This window comes from Carettochelys insculpta, chromosome 1 (genome assembly GCF_033958435.1).
Source record: "Carettochelys insculpta isolate YL-2023 chromosome 1, ASM3395843v1, whole genome shotgun sequence".
NCBI classification, from domain to species: Eukaryota; Metazoa; Chordata; order Testudines; family Carettochelyidae; genus Carettochelys; species Carettochelys insculpta.
The window spans coordinates 356611413-356636392 of NC_134137.1; the positions used below are offsets into that span (position 1 = coordinate 356611413).

The following is a 24980-nucleotide window of genomic DNA, read 5'->3' on the forward strand; positions in this document are numbered from 1 at the left end:
AAGCTAGCACAGTCTACTGGTGTGCTATGAGGAGCTATACCATATGTTTCCTAGAGATTGCACCACTCACAGGATGTTTTGATCCTCCAAACTAGGATCTCATCCAACCAGTGAACTTGAGTACAGACACAACCGTGGAAATAAAGGAGCTTCCCAAATCACAGCTGAAGGATCAATCTAGATGACAGGCAGACTCAAACTGAGGAGGGGACCAATTCTCGTAAATGTAAAATGACATGTTACAATTAAACTTTAAGTCAGAAAGGTGAGGGAGTTGAACAACTTATTTCCAGGCACTTAAAGGGTACCACAACAGCTTCTCTGCCTCTTCCGTCTCAACCATACTTGCTACTTGATCATGGCCATGCCAAAGACTGTACAAACTCCCATACCTTTTTTCTATAAACAGACAAATATAAATGCCTCTGAAGCTTGCCATATACTGTCCCACAGACCCTTATGCTGCTGCTTATTGGTTTCTCACTTGCTTCCCTGACACCCTACCTAATGGCACCACTGCCTAGTTAACCTACAAGACTCTTTGAAGAAAGGCATGAAATATAAAGTGTACAAGTTCTGGTCCATAGTTTTTTGACTGTCCTCATTTTTGACTAAATGAGTTACCTTGCCCAAATCGTGCTATAGAAAATTTCATAGAGAGATTTTTCAAACACTTACCTCAAAGGGATATGAATTATTTTGTTTCATAATTCTGTTACTTTTGCAGTGCACTTTATGCTGATTGTGGATTGTAAATATCGGGTTGAGGGACAAATAGCATCTTATTTGGCAGAGAGATTGCAGAGCAGTACAGCTATCTCAGCCCTGCCTACAGAATTTGATTCCCTTCCACTTCTGCACCCAACTCAAAGGGAATCGCATCTTAGTGAATGCCAGAGTGGCATCTCTTTCAGATTTAATACCTTCATAAACAAGTCCTTTGAGCCTTATGGGTAACCTCTTCCAAAGTAAAACCAGCCTGTGGAAGCACATGTGCAATTACTAGTCTGCCACTGCTCCCTTCACTCCTAAATCTACTTCTACTCCACCAGTCAGCTGTAGAGGATCACACTGTTATTAATAAACATCTCCTTTAGCTACGCAGTTCCACATCACTCATAGCCCACCTGGATTCAGCATAGAATATTCCAAAATTCACAGATACTTCCCCTGGCTGTCTTCTCACACGACACCACCAGGGGACTCTAAAAAAGGGAAGGACAGCAAATGTCTTCCTATCTTCAAGCTCACTGAGGATGTGGAAATGCGTACAGGAAAGGAATTTCAAAATCTGTGGGAAAAGCAATATTTTATCACAAAGACTATTCTTACAATAATTTATTAATTGTCCTCTCTTTCCCCATAGCAGCCACGGTGGGGGCGGGAGAGTTGGGAGGTCATACAGATGAGTAGCACATCACACACAAGTAGAGAGGTGAGGAAGCCTTATGGAACACCTGGTTTTCAAACCTGACTTTGCTCAGCTTTCTGAATTTTGATAAATTATTTTTAGTGATCACAATGTTCAGTTTTGTGGCACCTTATAGACTAACAGAAAAGTTTAGAGCATGAGCTTTCGTGAGTTAACTCACTTCTTCAGATGCTGGTCCTGGAAATCTGCAAGGCCAGGTATAAATAGGCCAGAGCAAGGCTGGGGATAACGAGGTTAGCTCAGTCAGGCAGGCTGAGTTGTATTGTCATCAGTAGATCTGGAGGTGTGAACTCCAAGAGAGGGGAAGCTGCTTTTGTATTTAGCCAGCCATTCGCAGTCTTTGTTTAATCCTGAGCTGAGGGTATTGAATTTGCAGATGGATTGTAGCTCAGCAATTTCTCTTTGGAGTCTGTTCTTGAAATTTCTTTGCTGCAGGATAGCTACTTTTAAATCTGCTACTGTGTGTCCTGGGAGATTGAAGTGCTCTCCTATGGGTTTTTGTATATTGCTATTTCTGATGTCTGATTTGTGTGCATTTATTCTTTTACGTAGGGACTGTCCAGTTTGTCCGATGTATATGGCAGAGGGGCATTGCTGGCGCATGATGGCATAAATTACATTGGTAGATGTGCAGCTGAATGAGCCCACAATGGTGTGGCTGATCCGGTTAGGTCCTGTAATGATGTTGCTGGTGTGTATATGTGGGCAGAGCTGGCAACGAGGTTTGTTGCATGGATGGGTCCCTGAGATAGAGTGACTGTGGTGCGGTGTATAGTTGCTTGTTAGGATTTGTTTTAGGTTGGCAGGTTGTCTGTGAGTAATGGTAGGTCTGCCTCCCAAGGCCTGTGAAAGTGGGGGATCATTGTCCAGGATGGGTTGTAGATCCCTGATGATGCGCTGTAGAGGTTTTAGCTGAGGACTGTAGGTGATGGCTAGTGGTGTTCTGTTGGTTTCTCTCTTGGGCTTGTCCTGTAGTAGGGGGCTTCGTGGCACACGTCTGGCTCTGTTGATTTGTTTTCTCACTTCCTCAGGTGGGTATTGCAGTCTCAGGAATGCTTGGTGCAGATCCTGTAGGTGTTTGTCTCTGTCGGAGGGGTTGAAACAAATGCGGTTGTATCTAAGTGCTTGGCTGTAAACGATGGATCGTGTGGTGTGTCTGGGAAGGAAGCTGGAGGTAGGAGTAGCGGTCAGTGGGTTTACGGTACAGGGTGGTACTGATGTGTCCATTGTGTATAAGCACGGTAGTGTCAAGGAAGTGGATCTCCTGTGTAGATTGGTCCAGGCTGAGCTTGATGTTGGGGTGGAAGTTGTTGAAGTCCCGGTGGAATTCCTCCAGAGTCTCCTTCCCATGGGTCTAGATGATGAAGATGTCGTCAATGTAGCGTAAATAGAGCCGGGGTGTTAGTGGACGAGAGTTGAGGAAGCGTTGTTCTAGGTCAGCCATGAAAATATTGGCATATTGAGGGGCCAACTAACACGGCTACCCCTCTGATACTTAATGTTCAGTTTGTTATACAATATTCCTTTTTTGCTGAAATGCTGAAAATGTATTTACAATGATGATGATTCCAAGTTTTGCATTATGCAGTGAAATGTGGAGCATCACGGTTACAACATCCCCATGTGCATGATAAATACCTAAAACACCATCCACATTTCAAGCATATTAGAACAATTTACACAATATCTTAAAAATGCAGCAAGAAATGTGATTATGTACACACCAGCTATGATTAAATACTTGGACCAGTACATATATACAAGAAGACGTATTCAGTAATGCTGATCAAAGGCTTATGCAAACGTACACATTCTTTACAAGTGGCATCTAAACACAAAGTATGAATACACTACATCTCTTGCTCTGTGCCTCAGGTACATCCTTTTGCATAGGTCTTCACTCTTGCTGTTCCGAACATTTGGCAAGCCACCTTTTGTTTCCATCCATTTACATGTCTTCTACTGTTTTTCTCATAAAAGTTGTGCAGAAGCACAGCAAGTAGCTATTATAATAGTAAGTTGCCTTTTAGCTTCCAGCCTTGACATCAAGTTGCTGTATCTACTTCTCAGTCTTCCAAATGCACATCAAACTTGTCATTCTGCAGTGTCACAGGATTATAATTAAATAATTTCTTTCTCCTTTTAAGTGTCCAGTAAAAGGCTTCTCAAGCCAGGCAAGCAAAGGGTAAGCTGAGTTTCCTAGAATGAATGGTGAAATGGTATTGCCACCAAAGTCCATTAATGTGATTTGATGCAGAAGTTCCACTGGTCATAGAAGAAAACATTCTAGATCTGGTATTCCTGAAATTTATTGTACCACAACCCCTTTCTGACAACAGAAACTACTCCATGATCCCAGGAATTAAGACTGAAGCCTAAGCCACTTAAGCCTGGCCGCCCCAGGGGGCGGAGTGGGAATGGACAAAGCTGAAATCCCAAGCAAATCACATATAAATGGAGCCCTGCTATCCCGGGCTTAAGCCTGAGGGCTTGAGCTTTGGCTTCTGGCCCCAGCAGGTCTAAAACCAGCCCTGGTGACTCCACTAAAATGAGGTTATGACCCACTTTGGGGTCCCAACCCATTGGTTTTAGGAGCCTCTCTTCTAAATTTTCTGAAGATCTTTAGTCCTAGACCTTTCTAGATCACATAGAGAGGTGAACTTTCTATGGTGATCAAACAGGCATTACAATATCGAGGCAGTGGTGGCAGCCAGGGGACTGTTGATGGACACTAAGCCCTGATGTGGATGGTTAAGAATATGTGGGACCCATCAATGGCTCCTCGGTAAGTCAGGAACCCTAGTAATGCAAACCAATTAATTGCTTTGCATTGTCCAATCTGAAGATTTGGTTGGTTAGAACTTACTTGATAATGTTGCACACTCTTTCAACAGCACAGATAGTGTTAATCTGCCAACACCAAATTTGTTGGCTACAGACTGGTAGCAGGGCTGGCTAGCTTTCCGATGATGACCACACTCCTTTCTACACTGAGGCCATGTCTATACTACAAAAATAACTTCCCAGTTGCTTACTTCAAAGTAGTGTGTCTACACGCACCCTACTTTTGAAGTTAAACTTGGAAATAGGGCACTGTTCCATTCCCAGGAATGGAGTAAGAACTTTGAAGTTGGGCTCCCTACTTCAAAGTTAAGGAAAAGGTGTGTAGACTCTCTGCTGGCTACTTCGATGTAGTGCCTAGCTTCAGAGTTAGTTCCTAGTGTAGATGCTCCCTGAGTGTAGTATTTACATAAATATTCTTCTGCAGTAGTCCTCTGCGAGCTCTGCAGAGATTTCTGAGACAGTGCCTTTAGGCATCTTGAAGCTCTCCTGCCACTCGTCCTTATGCAATACGCGTTCCCGCCACTCAGTACTTGTTGAACATGCTCCGACGTAGTGCTCTACCCAGGCAAGCTGCTTCAGGAAAAGCTTTGAAATGTCTGCTTGATTGCGGCCTTTTTCTCTGTGGCCTTATCCCAGTTTTGAAGTTACTATCCAACTTCAGATGTTTGCAACTTCTTGTTTGTTACAATGTACATTCTGTGAACATAAGTGTCCTGCATGGTACATGATAATGCTGCTCACAAACAGGGAAGAACTAGTAGAAGAAATAGAAGTGGGAGGGAACCTGGGCTGCAGCGACCATGAGATTGTAGATTTCAGGAGCCGGACGAAAGGAAGAAGGGTGAGCAGTAACATACAGACCCTTGATTTCAGAAGAGCAGACTTTGACTCCCTAAGAGACCGGATGAGCAGGATCCCTTGGGAAACAAAGATGAAGGGGAAAAGAGTTGAAGAGAACTGGGAGTATTTTAAAGAAGTCTTACTGAAGGCACAGAAACCAAACAATCCTGCTGTGTAATAAGAAATGCAAACATGGTAGGCAACCAGCTTGGCTTAACAGGGAAATCCTTAGCTGAAATTCAAAAAGGATGCATACGAGAAATGGAAACCTGGACAGTTGACTAAGGAGGAGTATAAACGTACGGCTGGAGAATGCTGGGCAGTAATCAGGAAAGCGAAAGCACAATTGGAACTGCAGCTAGCAAGGGATGTGAAGAGTAACAAGAAGGGTGTCTACAGGCATGTGAACCATAAACAGGTTATCAAAGAAGGTGTGGGGCCATTACTGGGTGAGGGAGGTGACCTGGTGACAGATGATGCAGGAAAAGCTGAAGTACTCAATGCTCTTTTTGCCTCAGTCTTCACGGACAAAGTCAACTTCCCCAGGGTGGTCCTAGATGATGCAGTATGGAAAGGTGGAGGGCAGCCATCTGTGGGGAAGGAACAAGTTTTGAGCTATCTAGAAAAACTAGATGTTGCACAAGTCCATGGGTCTGGATTTAATGCACCACAGGGTACTGAGGGAATTGGCAGAGGTCATTGCTGAACCTTTGGCCATTATTCTTAAGGACTCTTGGAGATTGGGGGAGATACCAGATGACTGGAAGAAGGCAACCATAGTGCCCATCTTTAAAAAATGAAAGAAGGACAATCCAGGGAACTATAGACCCGTCAGCCTTACCTCAATCCCTAGGAAAATAATGGAGGGAATCCTCAAGGAATCCGTTTTGAAGCACTTGGAAGAGGGGAAAGTGATCAAAAGTAGCCAACATGGATTCACCAGGGCCAAGTCCTGCCTGACCAATCTGATTAGCTTCAATGACGAGGTAACAAGCTCTGTGGACATGGGGAAGTCAGTGGACGTGATATACCTTGACTTCAGCAAGGCTTTTGATACGGTCTCCCACAACATTCTTGTCCATATGTTAAGGAAATATGGATTGGATCCTTGGACTATAAGATGGATAGAAAGCTGGCTTGATGGTCAGGCTCAACGGGTAGTGGTCAGTGGCTCAATATCTGGATGGCATTCTGTTTCAAGCGGAGTGCCACAAGGCTCGTTTCTGGGGCCGGTGTTATTCAACGTCTTTATTAATGACCTGGATGAGGGACTGGGTAGCACCCTCAGCAAGTTTGCGGATGACACAAAACTACGGGGAGAGGTAGATACGTTGGAGGGTAGAGAGCGAATCCAGAATGACCTAGATAAATTGGAGGACTGGGCCAAAAGAAATCTGATGCGGCTCAATAAGGAGAAGTGTAGAGTCCTGCACCTGGGGCAGAAGAATCCCAAACATTGTTACAGGCTGGGGACCGACTGGCTCAGCAGCAGTACGATGGAAAGGGACCTAGGGGTTATGGTGGATGAAAGGCTGGATATGAATAAACAGTGTGCATTAAGAGGAGCATTTCGAGCAGATCTAGAGAAGTAGTTATTCCTCTTTATTCGGCACTGGTGAGGCCACATCTGGAATAGTGTGTTCAGTTTTGGGCCCCCCAGTATAAAAAGGATGTGGATTTGCTGGAGCAGGTTCAGTGACGGGCAGCAAAAATGATTAAGGGTCTGGAGCACAAGACCTATGAGGATAGGCTGAGGGATTTGGGCTTGTTTAGTTTACAGAAGAGAAGACTTACAGGTGATTTAATAGCAGCCTTCAACTTCCTAAAGGGGAGCTCTAAAAAGGAGGGTGAGAAACTGTTCTCAGTGGTGTCAGATGGCAGAACAAGGAATAATGCTCAGAAGTTGAAGAGGGAAAAGTGTAGGTTAGATATTAGGAAAAACTACTTCACCAGGAGTGTGGTGAAGCACTGGAATGCGTTGCCTAGGGAGGTGGTGGATTCTCCATCCCTTGAGGTTTTTTGTCCTGGCTTGACAAGGTCCTGGCTGGGATTACTTAGTAGGGGTTGATCCTGCTTGAAGCAGGGGGCTGGACTAGATGACCTCCTGAGGTCCCTTCCAGTCGTGTGATTCTGTGAAAATGGCACTGGCTGGCTCTGGCAACCCTGATGCACGATATGATGAAATGAGGAATCACTGAAATTTAATTTGATGGTGAACTGTAGAATTCCATTGCCTTCCAAAAAGTGTAAGTGTGTAAGATGAAAAATCCCAGAATTTGTAGAGCACAGTGACAGAGAAGTGCTTTCTGGGGTGTCTGCCCAGAAAGCTGGTTGCTGATTTTAAAATGTCTTGGTGCTGTGTGGCTGCAATGATGTGAAGCAATAATGTCTTGAACACAGGGTAACAAGTTGAGTATGTACTGCTTATGAAACGCTTGTTGCAGAGAACATAGACTTTGTGTTATGTAAACAGTCAAGTGTACTCACAGAGAGGTAGCCATGTTAGTCTGTATCATCACAAAACACAAAAAGCAGTCTTGTAGCACTTTTAAAGACTACCACAATGATTTATTAGGTGATGAGCTTTGGTGGGACAGACCCACTTCAGGTCTGGAAATTCCATATGAAAGCTCATCACCTAATAAATCCTTTTGTTAGAGTTAAGTGCTCCAAGACCTCTTTTTTGATGAGTGTTGATGTGCCATAGGCCACTTTAAATCCCAGGTGGATTACCTCATTCAGGAGTAATGTGCTTTAACTTCCACACGTTTGGCTGATTTGTCTGCACTTTCCTGATAGTCTCTGTGCAGACATGGCCTTGGTCTCGCTTTTTTGCCTCTTCTCAAGTTTTCAGATGGTTTGTTTCATCTTATTTTTGATAGGTTCACCTCTAGGGATGTAAAATCCTCCCTAGCTTCTCCCCATTGAATTGGTTAACTGGTTAAATGGTAGGTAGGCTAACCTACCGTTCAACCAGTTAATCAATTAAAAACTGGGGAGGTCTTCACAGCCCCACCTTCTGCCCCTGGGGCTCTTGAGGGACCAGGGCTGCTCCAGCCAGGCCAGAGTGCCCTTGCCTGTGGTGCAATCATGACAGGCTGCACCAGCCCAGCTGGAGCTTCCCTGCCCATGCCAGATGGTAGAGGCTGCTTCAGCCCCTACCAGTTAACCATAGCCAGTAGATGGATGAGGCTTACAGCTTAATCATTTAATATCTCTTTTCATCTCCTTTATACATCTCTAAGTTTCTTCTGCTTTATATTGATTTTATCTCTGTTGCCTGTTTTCTGTCCTCTTCTGCTTTTGCAGGCCTCATTCTAGTCAGTTGTCATGAAACCACAACTTAACATACTACCCCCCTTTCTGTAAAAGGAGTAGCACTGTTGCTTGTTTGAATATGCATAGTAATATATATTAATATCCTGATCTTGAAATAACTGAAATACTGAATCTTGCAACCTGATGGAAGTATCCTCTATCATTATTCTTTTGGAGATACAAATACATGTTTTCAAGTATGGTAGGAGTTTAAAATTCATGGTACTTCAGCCAGTTGGTTATTTAAAAATAAATTCTTTAATTCATAGCATATAATACATTTAATACTGTTTAATAGGACTGTATACAGTATTAATATTTGTAACATGTTTAAGAGAGAAGAGGATGTGCACATGGCATTGGTTTATAAACTTTTGAGTCGTAGTGAACTCAATGTAACTTGTAATTGACTTTCATATTCTTCTTTTAGGTAAAAAGAACATACTCCCATGGTACATATAGAGCTGGCCCAATGAGACAGATCAGCTTGGTTGGAGCAGTTGATGAGGAAGTGGGGGATTACTTCCCAGAGTTCCTTGATATGTTGGAAGATTCACCTTTCTTGAAAGTAAGGGGAGGAGGGAAAGCGGAGATACAAAGCATTGGGAAGTGTATATGTTGTTTTTGGGCTGTGGTGCACAGGCCCTTGGGGATCCATAGACTATGCCTAAAATTTTCAAAGGGGGTCAACACTGGAATTTGAAATTTTTAGGGGTCCACAAATTTAAAAAGGTGAAAATCACTGTTGTATAAAAATGAAGGAACTGTAATACTTATTGACACAGGTATGGTTGAGCACCCATATTGGCTACTCAACAGGGTCCTATGAGGGGATACAGCCATTGAGTCCCCAGGGGTTTTAAGCCTCGGATCTGAACAGTGTCCAGTTGCTCTCCTTGGCACATACACAGTGCAGATCTTCTCCCTGGCACCCTCATCTGATTTGACCATATGGTCCACTGCCTACTCCCTGGAGCCAGTGCTTGCTCCTCAGGCTTCCTCAGAGCATAAACACACACTTTCCCTGAGCGTTACCTGAAGGATGGGCTTTCTGGTTTATCTCTTGAAGAAGGCACATGCTTTAATATACAAGACACTTTGAACAAGATTCTGAACTACCATTGCTCTTTAATAACACAAATATATATACAAAAATATCAAACATCTTTATTCATAATTTCCTGCATTGTACAGACTGTTTCCATAAGTCCGTTCCACACTTATCTATTTGCTTATTTACCAGATGTGATAATTTAAACTTTTTTCATTTCCCAAATAATCATTTCTATTGTAGTTGCAAATAACACATCAAAATGTGGAATATTCTATTTCCCATTAGTGTACATTGCCATGGGGGACACTCTCAAGTCTAAAATTAGAAAGTCGAAAAGATAGTGATGATGGTCCCATCATGTGGGTACGTCCAGGAGAACAGATGATCCCTGTGGCTGACATGCCAAAGTCACCTTTCAAGAGGAAAAGGTATGTTGTGATTCTCAGCTTGGTGAATTATCTGGCTATTTGTTTTCACATGTCCATTATTTCATTCATCCCAACTGCTGTACAAATTGGTTATAATATATATGTTTATGTAGCTTTTTTACCCCCCAAAAGAAGAAATGTGATCACTTCTTACTTTTTAAGTTCTTCAAGCAAGTAAACGTATTTTGGTAAGCATTGGTACATCACCTAGTATAAAGATGTACCAAGCCTTATTCGAGCCTCTGAGTTTCTGTAATGAATACTAAAATAGTAATTTTATAAATCAGACTATATTTTCTTACTCTCCATAAAATACAGATGCTTTGAGGTCACATAAATCAAATTGAAAAGTGTTTTGGGGGAAAAAGCAAAGAATGTTATATCCATACCAATACAGAAAGGGGAACTTCAAATATGATGCAGATAGTTACTCAAATTTGAATTTGGCTGGTACGCTGGTAGTAACTCCCTATTCTTAAGGTCTTTTTAAAAACTACAAGTGACAAAGAGTTGTCTCACTTGAAAGAGGGAACCTCTGACAGTAAAATGTCATCATCATACTGGGGTATTGGTTTAGGTGTTGGCTCAGAAAGAAGTATGCCATCTACAGAATCAAAGTTCTTCTAGTATGGAGAGTTTCCTTATGGATTTCCTATCCAAATATTTTCTGGGTAGGACCCCTCGTTTCTAGTATCTCAGATGCACACCTGATATGCTGTGGTCTCTCATGATCAGCCTTACACTAGCCGTTGAAAGATGGTAGAGCAGCGTTTCCCAAAGGGTGGTCCACAGCCCAGTACCAGTCCTTGGGGTGCAGGGGAAGTCCTTAGAAAATACACAAATTATTGTGCATGATCCTATTAATTTGGTACATTTTGTATTTTCCCACATAATTAAGGTAATAACAATAAGTTAGGCACTCAAGTATTTTATGTCAAGATTTATATTATGTACTATTATTGTGAATGAATAAACAGTGGACATTTATTCATTCATTGGTTTTTTTTATATTCGTTTATATTTTTGGGCCACAAAAAAAGGTACTGAAAAAAACAGGTTGCAAGTACATAAAGGTTGGGAAACCCTGTGGTAGAGGATCTGTTCCACTGGAGTGGTGTTTTATCCTTTAGCATCTCTGACAAGTAGTCATGTAAATCTTTTCCTACCCAGTGCTGAAATGTGGAACATAGCTGCAAAACACGATGCTCAAATTGTTTAATAGAAGTGTAAGCAAATGAATTTGAATGCATATATGATTACTTTCAGCATTTGATAAATGTTCCGTAAATCTCTTTTGTGCTGCTAATATATGTGCTTGCGGTAAGAAGAAATGGATTGTGTTGAATGTATAAAACTATATATTTGAGAAATGTGAGTTTTAGATGTTTTGTTTTTGTTTTTTTAAACAGAACTACCAATGAAATAAAAAACCTGCAATACCTACCTCGAACTAGTGAGCCCCGTGAAATGCTGTTTGAAGACAGGACGAGAGCCCATGCAGATCACATAGGACAAGGTTTTGAACGACAGACTACAGCTGCTGTAGGAGTGCTAAAGGCCGTGCACTGTGGAGAGTGGTACGTATCAACTGGTTTAGTCTTGTTAGACCTTAGAAAAAATACTTGCATGAATTTCCATTTATAGGTGCAAGAAGGATTTTCAGCTAATATGTTAATCCATTTACTGGTATGTTTTGGAAATTAGCCATTACTATTGAAGAAATTATATTTTTCCTTTTATCTTGGTAAACTGGGTATGCTAGGTACATTCTAATGTAGATACACCTTTGCAGAAAGAGCCCTCCCTTGTCTCAGTATCAGCTTCATAAATACAGTTGTATAAATTGCTACTCAAACTTGTCTAGATTTTTTTCTTGATGTGTGAGAACCAGTCCAATAGTGGCTTTCCTATATTTTTATCTGAACTACATGTAGAAATTTTCTTGGAACCTTTAGCTGTCTGTGTTGATATAAACAAACGTAATTTTAGTGCTGAAGAATGGCGTTTGTTTTATGCATGGTGGAAGTTGCATGGCATTTGTTTAGTGTGCCAGACAGTCTGAAACACTCATCTGGTCCAAGGGATTTTTGCATGTTTTATCAGAAATAGGAGAGAGTGCATTTTAGCTGGACTCCCTCAAATTATCAGTTTTCCAGCTCAGTGAGAGTTTTTTTGGTCCTCTTAACGTTGGTCTCCAAAACTAGCATGTGATACTATATAGTAGAACACCTTCTGTAATTCCCACTCACATAGTTGCTTGAACTAAGGGGGGCTTAAAGTGGTTTGCATTATACAAAGGATTTTCAGTTTGTTCAATGGCTTTCTGCAACTCACTATAAAAATTGTAAATTTAAAAATTATTCCATCCCCCCTGCTCAGTTAGACTGCCTGACATGCCTACTGGACCAGAATTCTGATAATGTATCGGAACCTGTGTGTGGGATTGTAATAAAAAAATTCCCCATGAGAGGGAACTGCATCATTCAAATGTGAACTTCAAGTTTCAAGGCCCGTAGTCCTAATTCCTGCAAATTCAGGACCGTTTCACATTTGACTTGGAAATATTGGCACAGTTCTATTAAGTCTGTCATGGGTGTGGTAGTCTTATTGGTCACTTAAAAGTTGGCATTTAGTGAGCTTGGGTTTCTGATGTGAAAAAATTGTTTTCACTTACAGTAAACTCTTACGTGAGGCATATTCAAAGTTGAATGCAGACCTTTTTCATACTTTGGTGCACATACAGTTTTTGATAACTCTACAGTCTCTGAGGATTGTTCTAGACATGTTGCCAAAGACAAACAGATCATAAATTATCATCAACCTTAGCTTCTTAATATATGTGGTGGCCAACTTTGTGGTGCTTGCTGCTGATCAGGTATCACAGCTCTAGTGAAATGCCTAGAAATAAGTGATTTTTAAAATATGGTATCTTGTGGGCTGTGAAGCCTTAGGAATATTTTAGAATGACAGTACTTTTTTGTTAGAGGAGTTGGCCAGCAGCATTTCTTGGAGTATATAAAATCTGTGTTCTTCACTGTGAATGTGGTTTCTGCATTGATTTTTAAGATTTATATTTTTTGAAACCTGTAAACGCTAAAAGGTCTTGGATCTGCCTGTGTAAGACATTTTCTCTTTTCCTATAACCTGCTTTCGCAGTGGGGAGTTTATTGGAGATAGCTGTTTGGGTTGCTCTACCTAGCATTTTGGAGTAAGTTTCCCAGACAAAGGTCAATAGACTTGGGCTGGCAGGATTTGCTTTGATGGGCGGTAAGTACTTTGAGGTTGCAATTCTCTCAGATTTGGGCTCTGAAATCCTCTTCCTCCCTACACTTCAGAGCCTGAATTGCAACTTCAAGGCATTATCTATACAGCTGTTTTTAGAGCACATGTGAGAATCCCACTGTCCCAAGTCTGTTTGGCCTATAGGCTTGCTCCGACAGTATGTGTTTCCTTCTTGGGTCCATAAGCATCTGATTTTTATTAGCTTTCATTGTGTGGTGAGAAGCCCACCTTTTCTCATTGGGTGTGGGACAGAGCTAGGTAGTGGTTATAGGAAAAGTTGTGAAAAGCAATTAATTTTCAGTTATATTTTTGTTGCTATGTCTTTGAGTTTATTAGGGAACTTGGAATTTTTTATTTTAGTGTATTTTTTAAAAACTGCTGAGGGTACTCAGAGCATTAGATGGGTGCTCTTTTTAATTGTAGCTTTTGTGAATCAAAATAGAACGTATTCTAATGCTGGGCAGTTAGTGCTTATGGAAGCAAAGCTTTAAAGATATAGGACTAATTTGTTCTTGTCATGATTGTTTGCCACCCTTTTTTTCAAACTCACAAAAATTCATATTTGGTAAAGTTCAACAGCTGTAATTCATGTGGTCCAGGAGAACCACTCTCGGGTCATGGGATCATCAGATTTGGAATGTCTTGATAACAGCATCTACTTTTTCTTTACTGTGTATTTAAATAAATTTTGTGTCCCAAGGAGCAAAAAATCTGTGTACACGGAAAACTCAACTTGGATCTATCCAGTAAGGACAGGAGAGTATGAATAAATATGTATTTTGTACTTCGGAATAGTATAAATGAAGTGTAAATTGCATGAATTTGGTGCGTTTTTTTTGTTTAAACATATTTCAACTTGTCTTAACCACTTGAATGCTTTATCAGGCTATCTACAACAATTTTTAGGCACTTAATTCCCAGTGGCAGTTTGAAAATCCATCTAAGCATCTATTTCTTTAGGCACCTATATATCTTTTCGAGTCTGGCCCTGGGTCTTTCAAGTTTAGATTTAGTAGATATCCTCCTTTTCATGCCTGCAGACATCTATTCCACTCATACGTGCACATGCCTCGCATACCAAAGTCAGAGAATTTTGCTTAGCACTATACACTGGGTTGGTGCTTGCATCCTTTGGCCCTAGGAGCCTTTTCCAAGGTTATTTAAGACCAAAGCTATGTTGACTCTGATGTCCTTCCTGGCTTGACTTGTGATGTTATCGTAGAGGTTGGTTGGTTGTTTTAAATAAAGTTAGAAGTAGTACCCTAAATGTTCAATTAGGTTTTTTCTTGTCTGGTGGAATGTCTTTTCTGAGTTGTAAATCACGTGGTCTTATGCGAGGTAGTCATGCCCCGTAATGATCCCCATACTCATTGCTTGTTGTGCCTGACAGACATTTAAATAATCCTATAAACAGAGCTCAATAATAGTATCCTGAGAGTCTACCAGGTGCTAAGAATGTGTGCCCATGACAATGGATGTGGCTCAATCTGTAGAATGGGATTAGCCACTGCTTTCCTAGTTAGGCCAGACAGTTAAATTCTAGACCTGAGACTAACAATGTATGATACATGCTTTATGTATCATCTTATACATTAATGACATGTTTGTTGTTTCCCTTTGTACTTTCCTCTTGATATTTCACACAAAGTACTCCTACTGACCACCTGTTGTGCTTTCACTCCAGATGTTTCAGACAGAATATCACCATTGATTACTTTAGTCAAACTGTTTTATCGTGTGCTAGGTTACGGTGTCCTTGCCCTGTCCTGGTGGAATGTATTTACATGTTCAATATGTTTCAGCAGTGCTAGCAGTATTAGAGCTGAGGTCATGTCCCAGACACTGCTGACACTAGTCAAACACCTGCTTTTGACAAGGCCTGCCAGTCACTCAGGGTAACTTTCTCACTTTGGTTCAGGACTCAGCCCCCTTACACCAGATCCATGCTTTGAGGAGTAAAGGGACTTCCAAGTAGCGGAGGCACTTCAAAGTACCTGCAGCTGATCCGTGGCTACACACGAGCCAGCACTTCGAAGTTTGACACTTGGAAGTTGCTGCAGGGGAAATTTAGCCAAAAGAAATGCTGCATATGCACTTCAGCCCTTAATTAGTAATCTCCCAACACCCTAATTGCCATACCCCCTTCGAGGTTGGGGGCTAGTCTAAACACAGCCCTTTACAGTCAGCACTAGATGTGGTAGATGCTCCAGTATTACAGCCTCAGCTGTAATAACGAGAAAAACTTTGTCGTAACGATACTTAGGCATACCCCTGGAGGCTCAACAAAGTATGGATGATTTCCTGTTTGATGGCTTTGTTTTTGATTTTAGAGAGAACTGGAGAGATTTTACCCTTTTTTAAAAAGTCATGCAAACTACTCTTGGATCTTTGGGGAGTATATATAGGTCAATGATAGAGATGTCTTGGGGTCAGGGGTGGGGTATCAGCAACAGTAACAACATTAAAGACTATGTTCCCAGCAGTAGCTTCTAGCAGTCAGCTTATCAAGATAAAGTCAAACTTCTCCGGGAAGAGAGACAAGTCACAAAAGGAGAAGGCCTTCTGGATTTAATTTCTGACATCCTCTATCAGCTTTTGGCACACAGTTAATTTGATTCTCCTGTCAAGGATAGCATTTTAGGTGGCATCTTCTCAACTGTATTGCCTCCCTTTGGGGGTAGGCTCTTCTGCTCTTTCAATGCTTGTTACAGCTGATTCCTCACCCTGGCACTTCAAGGGGGGTCAGCTAGCCAAATAAAACACTGCTAGACCCTGTCTCTGCACTTTTCAGAGACAGAAACATTTTCCTAATTTCTTTTTTTTCTGAAAATCAGTAGCTGCCACCACCAAGTGTACAAAATTCCACTTTCAGGAAAGAAATTACTTGGACCCACTTCCCTGAGGAGAAAACTCCCAAAATTCTTTCCCAAGGAATTTGCAAGAAATAACACAGCACTTCACAATAAATAAAGAAAAATTCAGTGAGCTCTGAGCTTTCTGGTAACCTGTTAGCAGCCAGGCATGCAGTTGTAAGACTCTTTAGGACATGAAGGATTACGCAGTACTTGTTAAAGGAGAAAACACCACTTATGATTAAAACAAGACTAATTTTGCAAGCATCATAAATGGCTTGGTGTTAAACATGAATTGAAGCAAAACACAGGAATTTTTTCCTGGGCTAGATTTTTGGTTACGGGAAAGAACAAAATGAACAAATAACGAGCTCAGACATAATTTCCAACCCCCAAACAGTGAAAACAATAAACTTTCCCTATCCTCATGTTCTGATGAGCCCCCCTCTGCTTGAGTAACAGTAGTCCAATCCCAGTGGTCACAAATGCTTGGATCATTGTGGCCTGGTCTGGGTCTGAGGTACAATCACTTTTTGGCCTTCTGTGGCTAAGTTCAAGTGTAAGTAGCTTCTTGACCTCATAAAGACTGACATCAGGGCTATGTATACACTTGCACAAATCTTTGAAATGGCCATTTTGAAGATTACTAATGAGGCACTGAAATACATATGCAGTACCTCATTAGCATGCTGCTGGCCACTGCTCTTCGAAATTGCCACGTTTCGCTGCCGTGCGGCTCATCCAGACAGGTCCTTTTCGAAAGGACCCTGCCAACTTCGAAAAGGACCCCTGTTTGGATGAGCCACGCAGCAGCAAAAAGCAGGAATTGTGAAGAGCCCTCATTAGAAATCTTCGAAATGGTCATTTGCATTTGTGCTAGTGTAGACACAACCCAAGTGTCTTAAGTGCTCAGTATTTTGATCCCAAAGGTGAAAGCCTATTCTTTAAATGAAGTTTAAAACATTAGTTAATATCTGTTTTTCTGGCCAGTTGCAAATAGAAATGAGTAGATTTTTTGCAGGTGTGACTCTTTAAATCTAATACTGTATGACCAAAGGATCCTTACAGCTGCAGACAGATTTAATTTGAGGTTATCTCCCACACTAGAAAGGTATGTTATACAGGAGAGAAGTTCTTCCCTTTTTTCCAGCATTACCTCAGTCTTGCATAGATTCAGTTTTGTCCTGCTACTTTCATCCAGGTGGTGATTTCCCCTAGGCTTTGACAAACCTGGGAGATGATGCCAGTTACCTTTTGGCGTAAAGGAAATATGGACCTATATGATGACACTATCTAGTATCTCAGCCCATGATCTCGCTCCAGTTTTCCGAGAGATTGAACTTCATTGAGATGAGGAGTAGTTGTTAGTTGCCTGGAAATAAGCATCCAAGCTCAGCAAGGGGCATGTCAGAATGTTTCTCTCCATCCCTTCGGCAATTTTAAAGTTTGGACACAGGTATTTGGTGATTTGTCATTGTACAAAAGGAAGTCAGAATGCAGTTATGCGAGGCTTGTGTTCCTGGGCAACCTCGTGTACCTCAAATTTTGCACAAGTCGGGAGGAGCTAGGAATCAGGTGGCAGCCTGGCTCCCAGTTTTCCTCCATTGAAGGGAGCCAGGAGACTCCTCATTGCTGGTGCACTGATCAGTTTCCTTGCTCCTGCCAGCCAAGGGAGCCAGGAGTCAGGCTGCTGACTGGTTCACAGGTCCCCCTTACTTGCAGGAGCAAATAAACTGAACCAGTGCAGCAGTGGTGGTCAGTTTCCTGGTTCACAGAGTGGCGGGAAGCAAGGGAGAAGATGCGGTGGTGTGGCTGAAGCTGGGGAGAAGCTGTGGCTGCGCGGCTGTCTGCCTGCCCAACTTCCCCCACTTGGGGAATGCAGAGAGGCAGACAGCTGCAGCAGAGCAGCTTCCCCTAGCTGGGGTCTGGAGTGGGGAGCTATCAGAGGAGCTGTGCTCCCGCTACTCCCTGGGAACCCCAGGATTTCAACTCGCGTTAACATGAGTTAAGCGCAAGTTGAAGTCATGTACAGCAGGGGTTTACTGTGCTGGCAATTGATATGTCAGTGAATATTACTTTTTGTTAGATTCTTGAATAAAAATTCCATAGAAAAGGGTGGTTAGACACTAAGCTGGAGTGTGTGAAGCCTCTAGAATTGAGCAAAGGTATATTTTAGGGTACAGTAGACTCTCGCTTTTCGTTGACTCAACTTACACGTTTCCATATTAATGCAAGTTGAGTCTGGGAGGACCAACTTTATTGTACCCCATCTTGCTGCTTACCCCTACACTGCTGGCCAACTTGGGCTCCTTTGGAGGCAGCTCCTGATTTGCAGCTGCCTAGTGCTGCAATGCCGGGGTCGTAGAGGGTCAGGCGTAGCTGGAGCTGCCTGGGGCCAAGCCATGCCACGGTTGGAGCTGCGCAGGGCTCCAGCACTGCAGCTGGAGATGCCACATTCTCTGAGCAGCCCCAGGGCCAAACCACACCGCAGCTGGAGCTGCCCAGGGCTCTAGCACTGTATGTGGAGCTGCAGCTGTCCAAGCACCCCAGGGCCAAGCCATGAGCTGACTCTGGGGCAGCAGGACCACCATGGCTGTGCTACGTGGCCGGTGGCTGGAGCAGGAGGCACCCCATCCTGCCTTTAACTTGGCCCCTGCCTGCCTGCAGTGAGAGCCAGAGCCACTGGCTGGAGCAGAGGCTCCAGCCACCCACTGTCCCTTGCCAGGGGAATTCCAGGGATCTTCCCAAAACACCCCCACCCCATTTATGTGAAATTTAATTTACACAGAGGTTCCCCAGGACACAATCTCAGAGTAAATCCAGGATTTACTGTAATAGTTTCTCCACAGAGTTATTCAGTCTGTTAGTAGAATATACTGGCACATTTAACCTCTGCCTTTCTTCGTGATGAAAGATAGTCACTGTTGGTGGCACTAGTTGCCATTAGCCTTCTGTCACCACTGTAGAAACTAGTTAAATGAATTAAATTCCTGCGTCTGACTAATGTGTTGTAGCTGAAGAACTAGTTACTCTAACAGGCTTTTTAATATTGCTTTTCAAACTTGAGTTGTAAAATTTAGTTTTAGATTCTTTTTGCTTTGTTCATTTCTACAGAGACTAACATAGTCTGTAGCAATTTAAATTCTGGCTTGACTGTGGTTTTTGTTTATCTTTGTATTTTGGTAGGCCTGAGCAACCTCGAATAACCAAAGATGTAATTTGCTTCCATGCTGAAGATTTCTTAGAGGTAGTTCAGCGAATGCAGTTAGATTTGCATGAGCCTCCACTCTCACAGGTAAGCAAATTTTGAATTATTTGGAATATTTCTCACATTTTAGAACAGACTTTTCACCTTTATTCTCCTTTTTTTTCCTCCTCCAGTGTGTTCAGTGGGTTGATGATGCAAAACTTAACCAACTGCGAAGGGAAGGCATTCGATATGCTAGGATTCAGTTATATGATAATGACATTTATTTTATTCCAAGGAATGTTGTGCACCAGTTCAAGACTGTTTCAGCTGTGTGCAGTTTGGCTTGGCACATCCGGCTCAAGCTTTATCACTCAGAGGGAGAAGTTTGTCAAAATGCAAGCACCTATGAAGAAGGCACATCTGCAGACCCCATGTCTTCGGTTATTGGATTTCAGACTGACAATGTAATTTGTACAATAAGTAAAAATACCTCCGAAGGCACCAAATTTTCAGATACTCCCCAAATGAAATATGTACAGCAGGAATTCACACAGATAAAACAGGAACTTATTGCATCTCACAGAATTAAAGAGGAATCCATGAATGTTGATCTTCCTGAGAAGACAATGACATCTAATGATATGGAATGTCCAAATGTTAAGGAAAAATTGGATGATGTTGAATTGACAGATTTTAAGTATGATGTGGACTCTAAATTTGAACCTGGCAACAATGACTTACAGGATAAGTTATGCTCTGGAAGTCACGTAAGCCTATATGATACAAGACAACAGGGTTCAACGTATTCAAATCAGCCTGGACAAAGAGAAGATGACTTTTTGTGCTAAATTTGTACATATTGTTTTAAATTCCTTTTTAAACTGAATGGCAAAATAATGTAAAGATTCATAAATTCTCTGATGCGAGCTTCTGACTTGCCCTCGCATCTGTTACAGAAAATAGTTTATGTAGCTTTGTAACATTCCTCAGTGCCTGTCCATAACTGTGAAATATCAAAGCACTTAGGGCCAGATGCACTGTAAACACTGCAGGTTTAACATAAAGAAGTCTTTAAATAATTTGAGTTGTAGGTTTTAGAGTAGAGCTGACATTTAACATATATATTTTTTGTAAGATGAGCCAGAATTCTTTTTGACAATTCCAGGCTTTTCCATAGAGCTTATTTATACCAATTTTTTTCATTTTAAATGTGTCAGCACTGTAGTGTAAATAGCTTTTTTTAAAAAACTTTTTAGTGTGATTTATATTGAAATGTGAGCCGCTTAATAAAGGTTCAGAGTAACAAATGGATTTATTTTTGGGTCTGCAAGAAAGAACAGTTAAGCTACTTCTTTAAACTGTTATCTTTCTACTTGTGCTGTACTTGCTGAAAGACTTGTGCCCTTGCTTGTTTCTGGAAAGAGGATCTGCAGCGGACAAACGGATAGCATGGGGCATTCTGTGTTTGAAAAGAAAAATCAGTCTGAGTGCCCTGTCCCGGACTACTTGCAGCTGCTTGTGCAAAGTGTACCATGCATTCCTTAGTCCCTGTTGGCAGAGGAACTGGAGAGGCACAGCCTTATACGCTATTGTTTAGTCTCTGGGTATTCTTTGTGCTCCAGGAGCACTTTGTGCAGCATCCTGTGTCTTTGCAGGTGTGCTGGGAATAAGGAGGTTTCAGGATCCATTCTGCTCCCATTTTCTTTGTCCATGTACTTCACATCATAAACTGAAACATTGCCCTTTATTTTAACATGTAGACTGGAACTTTTTCCTACATCTAATTTCTGACTAAATTGAGCAGACTTTTTTTAAAGATTTTGTTTTTTTCATTTAAGACAATCATGAATTGTGTTATTGAGACATGGGACTCTTTGGAACTGATACACAGTATTTCATTGATGCACATTTGGACATGAAGTGTTTTGTAAATTGATAGAAACGGAAACGTGCTAGGTTTTTTTTTTACTCTATCTGCCAGTCGGTCTTGAGGAGAATTCCTTGTCAGCTCCAGTTTGAATATGAATGAGAATTGTTGTTAACCTGGACAATTATATTACTTTGTTAATTGTCCACTTTTCTCCTTCCAATACTAAGTTGCTGAGTAGTTGTAAGTTTTATTGTGTCAATACCACTGAGAGGAAAGACTTCCAAACACTATCTACCATCTGATGGGATGATGGTAAGCTTTTTAACATGAACTATTTTTAAAAATGTATGGGCATGTGTTGCTGTTTAGTCCCAACAAAATCTACACTGTCACCTTTCAGCTATTTATATAACTTCTAAATTTTCCATTCTACCAAGTGCATAAAAGTTAAGATCCCAAGTTTGTCGTGATTCCTTAGATTCCTCCATATATTTTGATGAATGTAGGTGTCTTTTCCTCTGGACTTGCCAAAATTTGTACACCTCTACAGACACCCCAGCGTGCACGTAATACATCCAGAAGGCATGCTAGGCAGTCTCACCATGGCCTTGGACCACAACATGATTTCAGATCTGATTTTTAGGCTTCTTTGCAATGGAACAATATATTCCTTCCAACCACCTAGCCCTCATTTATTGTCATTAAATGTATATTCCTTTACTCACTTAGATCGCTTTTCTTACTTATCCAAAATATATTGTTTGACACTTGCTTACATTAAAAGCCGTTAGCTATTTCATAGACGAGTGTACCAAGTCATTTAAATTTTCACAAATTAGGTTTGTCAAAGTATTAATTCAAATAATAGAATCACAGCGTTGGAAGAAACCTCAGGAGGTCATCAACTGCAACCACCTGCTCAAAGCAGGACCAATCCAAACTAAATCCTCCCAGTCAGGGCTTTGTCAATCAAGGATTTAAAAACCTCTATGGATGGAGATTCCACCACCTCTCTAGGTAATCTATTCTAGTGCTTCACCATCCTCCTAGTGAAAGATTTTCCTTATATCCAACCTTGACTTCTCCCACTACACCTTTAGGCTACTGCTCCTTGTTTGGTCATCTGCCACCACTGAAAACAGACTCTCTCCATCTTCTTTGTAGCCCCTGTTCAGGTAGTTGAAGGTTGCTATCAGATCCCCTCTCACTCTTCTGTAGACTAAATAAACATAAGTCCCTCAGCCTCTCCTCATAAGTCATATGCTCCTGCCCCAATCATTTTTGTTGCCCTTGCTGGAGTCTACAGTGCGCAAGGGGCCCATAATTGGACACTGTTCCAGATGTGGCGTCACCAGTGTCAAATAAATAATCACTTCCCAAGATTTGCTGGTAGTGCTCCTACTAATGCAGCCCAATATGCCTTTAGCTTTCTTGGATACAAAGGCACACTGTTGACTCATATCCAGCTTCTTATCAACTGTAATGCCCAGATCCCTTTCTGCAGAACTGCTGTGTCACCAGTCAGTCCCCAACCTGTAATAGTGTTTGTGATTCTTATGTTCCAAGTGCAGGATTCTGCATATACGCTTGCATATTTTTCTTGCCCCCAATCTTTCAATTTGTCTAGGTCACTCTGAACCTTATCCCTACCTCTCCCTCTAGCTCAGTGATTCCTGAACTTTTTGGCATCAGACACCCCCCCTTTTGATTTTTGAGAAAACCTCATGCCCCCGCCTCTTCTTTACCATCATCCAACCCTCCTTTTAACAATTCAATTTGTAATTTAAACTAAACAAAAACTTCTTCAAACCCCCCAGTTTGGGAAATCATGTTCTAGCTTAATGTCGTTCACAAACTTGCTGAGGGTGTAATCAATCCCCTTGTCCAGGTTCAACAAAACCAGCCCCATGACTGACCCTTGGGAGACTCCGCTTGATACCTATCACCAACGAGACATCGAGCCATTTATTACAGCCCATTGAGCCTGACAATCGAACCAGCTTTCTGTCCACCTTACAATCCATACTACTCTAACTTGCTGGCAAGATAGCTGTGAGACCGTGTCAAAATCTTTCCTAAAGTCCAGGTATATCACATCCACCACCTTCCCCATATTCATGGAGCCAGTTACTTCATCATAGAAGGTAATCAGGTTGGTTAGGCATGATTTGCCTTGGGTGAATCCATGTCTATTCCTGATCACTTTCCTCTCTTCCATGTACTTCCAAAGGGATTCCCTGAGGTTCCCCTCTATGATTTTTCCAGGGATTAAAGTGACACTGACAGGTCTGTAGTTCTATAGGTTGTCTTCCCCTTTTAAAGGACGGGCACTACTTTTGCCTTTTTCCAATCATCTGGGATCTCCCTCAACTGCACAAGTTTTTAAAGATAATGCAGTCGCATCAGCCAACTCCCTTGGCACCCTCGGATGCATTAGATACGACCTCTTGGATTTGTGTATGTCCAGCTTTTGTAAATAGTTCTTAATCTGTTCTATTTTCCACTGAAGGCTACCCACCTCCTACACATACTCTGCTGCCTGCTTCAGCAGTCTGAAAGCTGACCTTGTCTGTGAAGACAGAAGCAAAAAAAATTGAGTATTTCAACTGACACTAGATAACCTTTCCTATTCAGTAAAAGCCCCACACTTTCCATGACCATGACTTTACTGCTAACATGTCTGTAGAATCCTTTCTTGTTGCCTTTCACATCCCTGCTAGCTGCAACTTCAATTGCATTTGGCCTTCCTGATTGCATTCCTGCATGTTTGAGCAAGGTATTTATTCTCCATCAGTGATCTGTCCAAGCTTCCACTTTTGTAAGCTGCTTTTTTGTGTTTAAGCTCACCAAAGATTTCTCTGCTAAGCTGAGCTGGTCGCTTACCATATTTGCTTTTCTTACTGTATATTGGGATGGTGTGTTCCTGTGCCTTATGAAGGGCTTCTTTAAAATACAGCCGGCTCTCCTAGATTCCTTTCCCCCTTATCAGAGTGGTAGCCATATTGATCTATATTTGCAAAAACAACAAGAAGTCCTATCAAAACAAGCAAGCAGTCAAGTAGCACTTTAAAGACTAACAAAATAATTTATTAGGTTATTTTGTTAGTCTTTAAAGTGCTACTTGACTGCTTGCTTGTTTTGATAGTATATAGACTAGCACAGCTTTCTTTCTATTACTATTCAACAAGAAGTCCTGTCACACTTTAAAGACTAACAGATTTTTTAGAGCTTAAGCTTTTTGTGCTGGGTTTAATTCTCAGTAATACCCCTACTAGTAACCTTTTACTCTTGCCACACACACTTTCACATGTGGACTTCATTAAATCTTTCCATGTTTTCCCACTTCTTGAAATTGCTTTCTTTCTTTTTTTTCTTCCCTTGTGCCTCTCTTTGGATCTTCAGTTTTGTATAAAGCTATTTTTATTTTTGTTGGAAACTCAAGGATTGTCTTTGTTTGCCTTTTGACTCTCTGTGCAGAGGTAGAGTGGTGTGGGCCTGGAGTGCCTATGCTCCACCATGGGGTCCTGGGACCCTGCTCCTCCAATGTTGGAGCTGCAACTCACCAGGGGCCCCGCTTGCTGCCCTGGTGCACTACCCCCAGAGTGTTCTATGGCTCTTACGCACCTCACCTTTGCCTTAGGCAGCTAGCAGCTGCGCTGGACCCCCCCCTGCACTCTTGCCACCTGCTGCTGCTATAGCTTAGCTATAAGGGAGCAGCACCAGTGCAATCTGACTGTTGAATCTGTGAAGGGAGGAGGGGTATAGCAGTCCCCTTCCCCATCCCTTCACCCCAGCAGGCGACTCCCAAAGTGAACTTCTCCTTGGGCTTGTGTGAGTATTGGAAAGGGAAGGGAGAGTACTTCTTGGCCC

The 24980-nt window shown here is 41.9% G+C and overlaps 1 protein-coding gene across 3 annotated transcripts in view; it reads left to right on the forward strand.

Moving 5' to 3' along the window:
• RSBN1L (round spermatid basic protein 1 like) overlaps positions 1-24166 on the forward strand; it is a 91806-nt gene extending 67640 nt beyond the window's left edge. Inside the window, exons 4-8 of one of the 3 annotated variants that reach the window (XM_075017165.1) lie at positions 8865-9002; positions 9774-9916; positions 11326-11493; positions 19237-19345; positions 19536-19783. In XM_075017165.1, the coding sequence (XP_074873266.1) occupies positions 8865-9002; positions 9774-9916; positions 11326-11493; positions 19237-19345; positions 19536-19649 (672 nt within the window). In that variant the 3' untranslated portion in view covers positions 19650-19783. Of the gene's footprint in view, positions 1-8864; positions 9003-9773; positions 9917-11325; positions 11494-19236; positions 19346-19431 lie in introns of all 3 variants that reach the window. The other 2 variants (XM_075017158.1, XM_075017149.1) reach the window with 2 other exon arrangements.
• Positions 24167-24980: the final 814 nt, after the last annotated feature.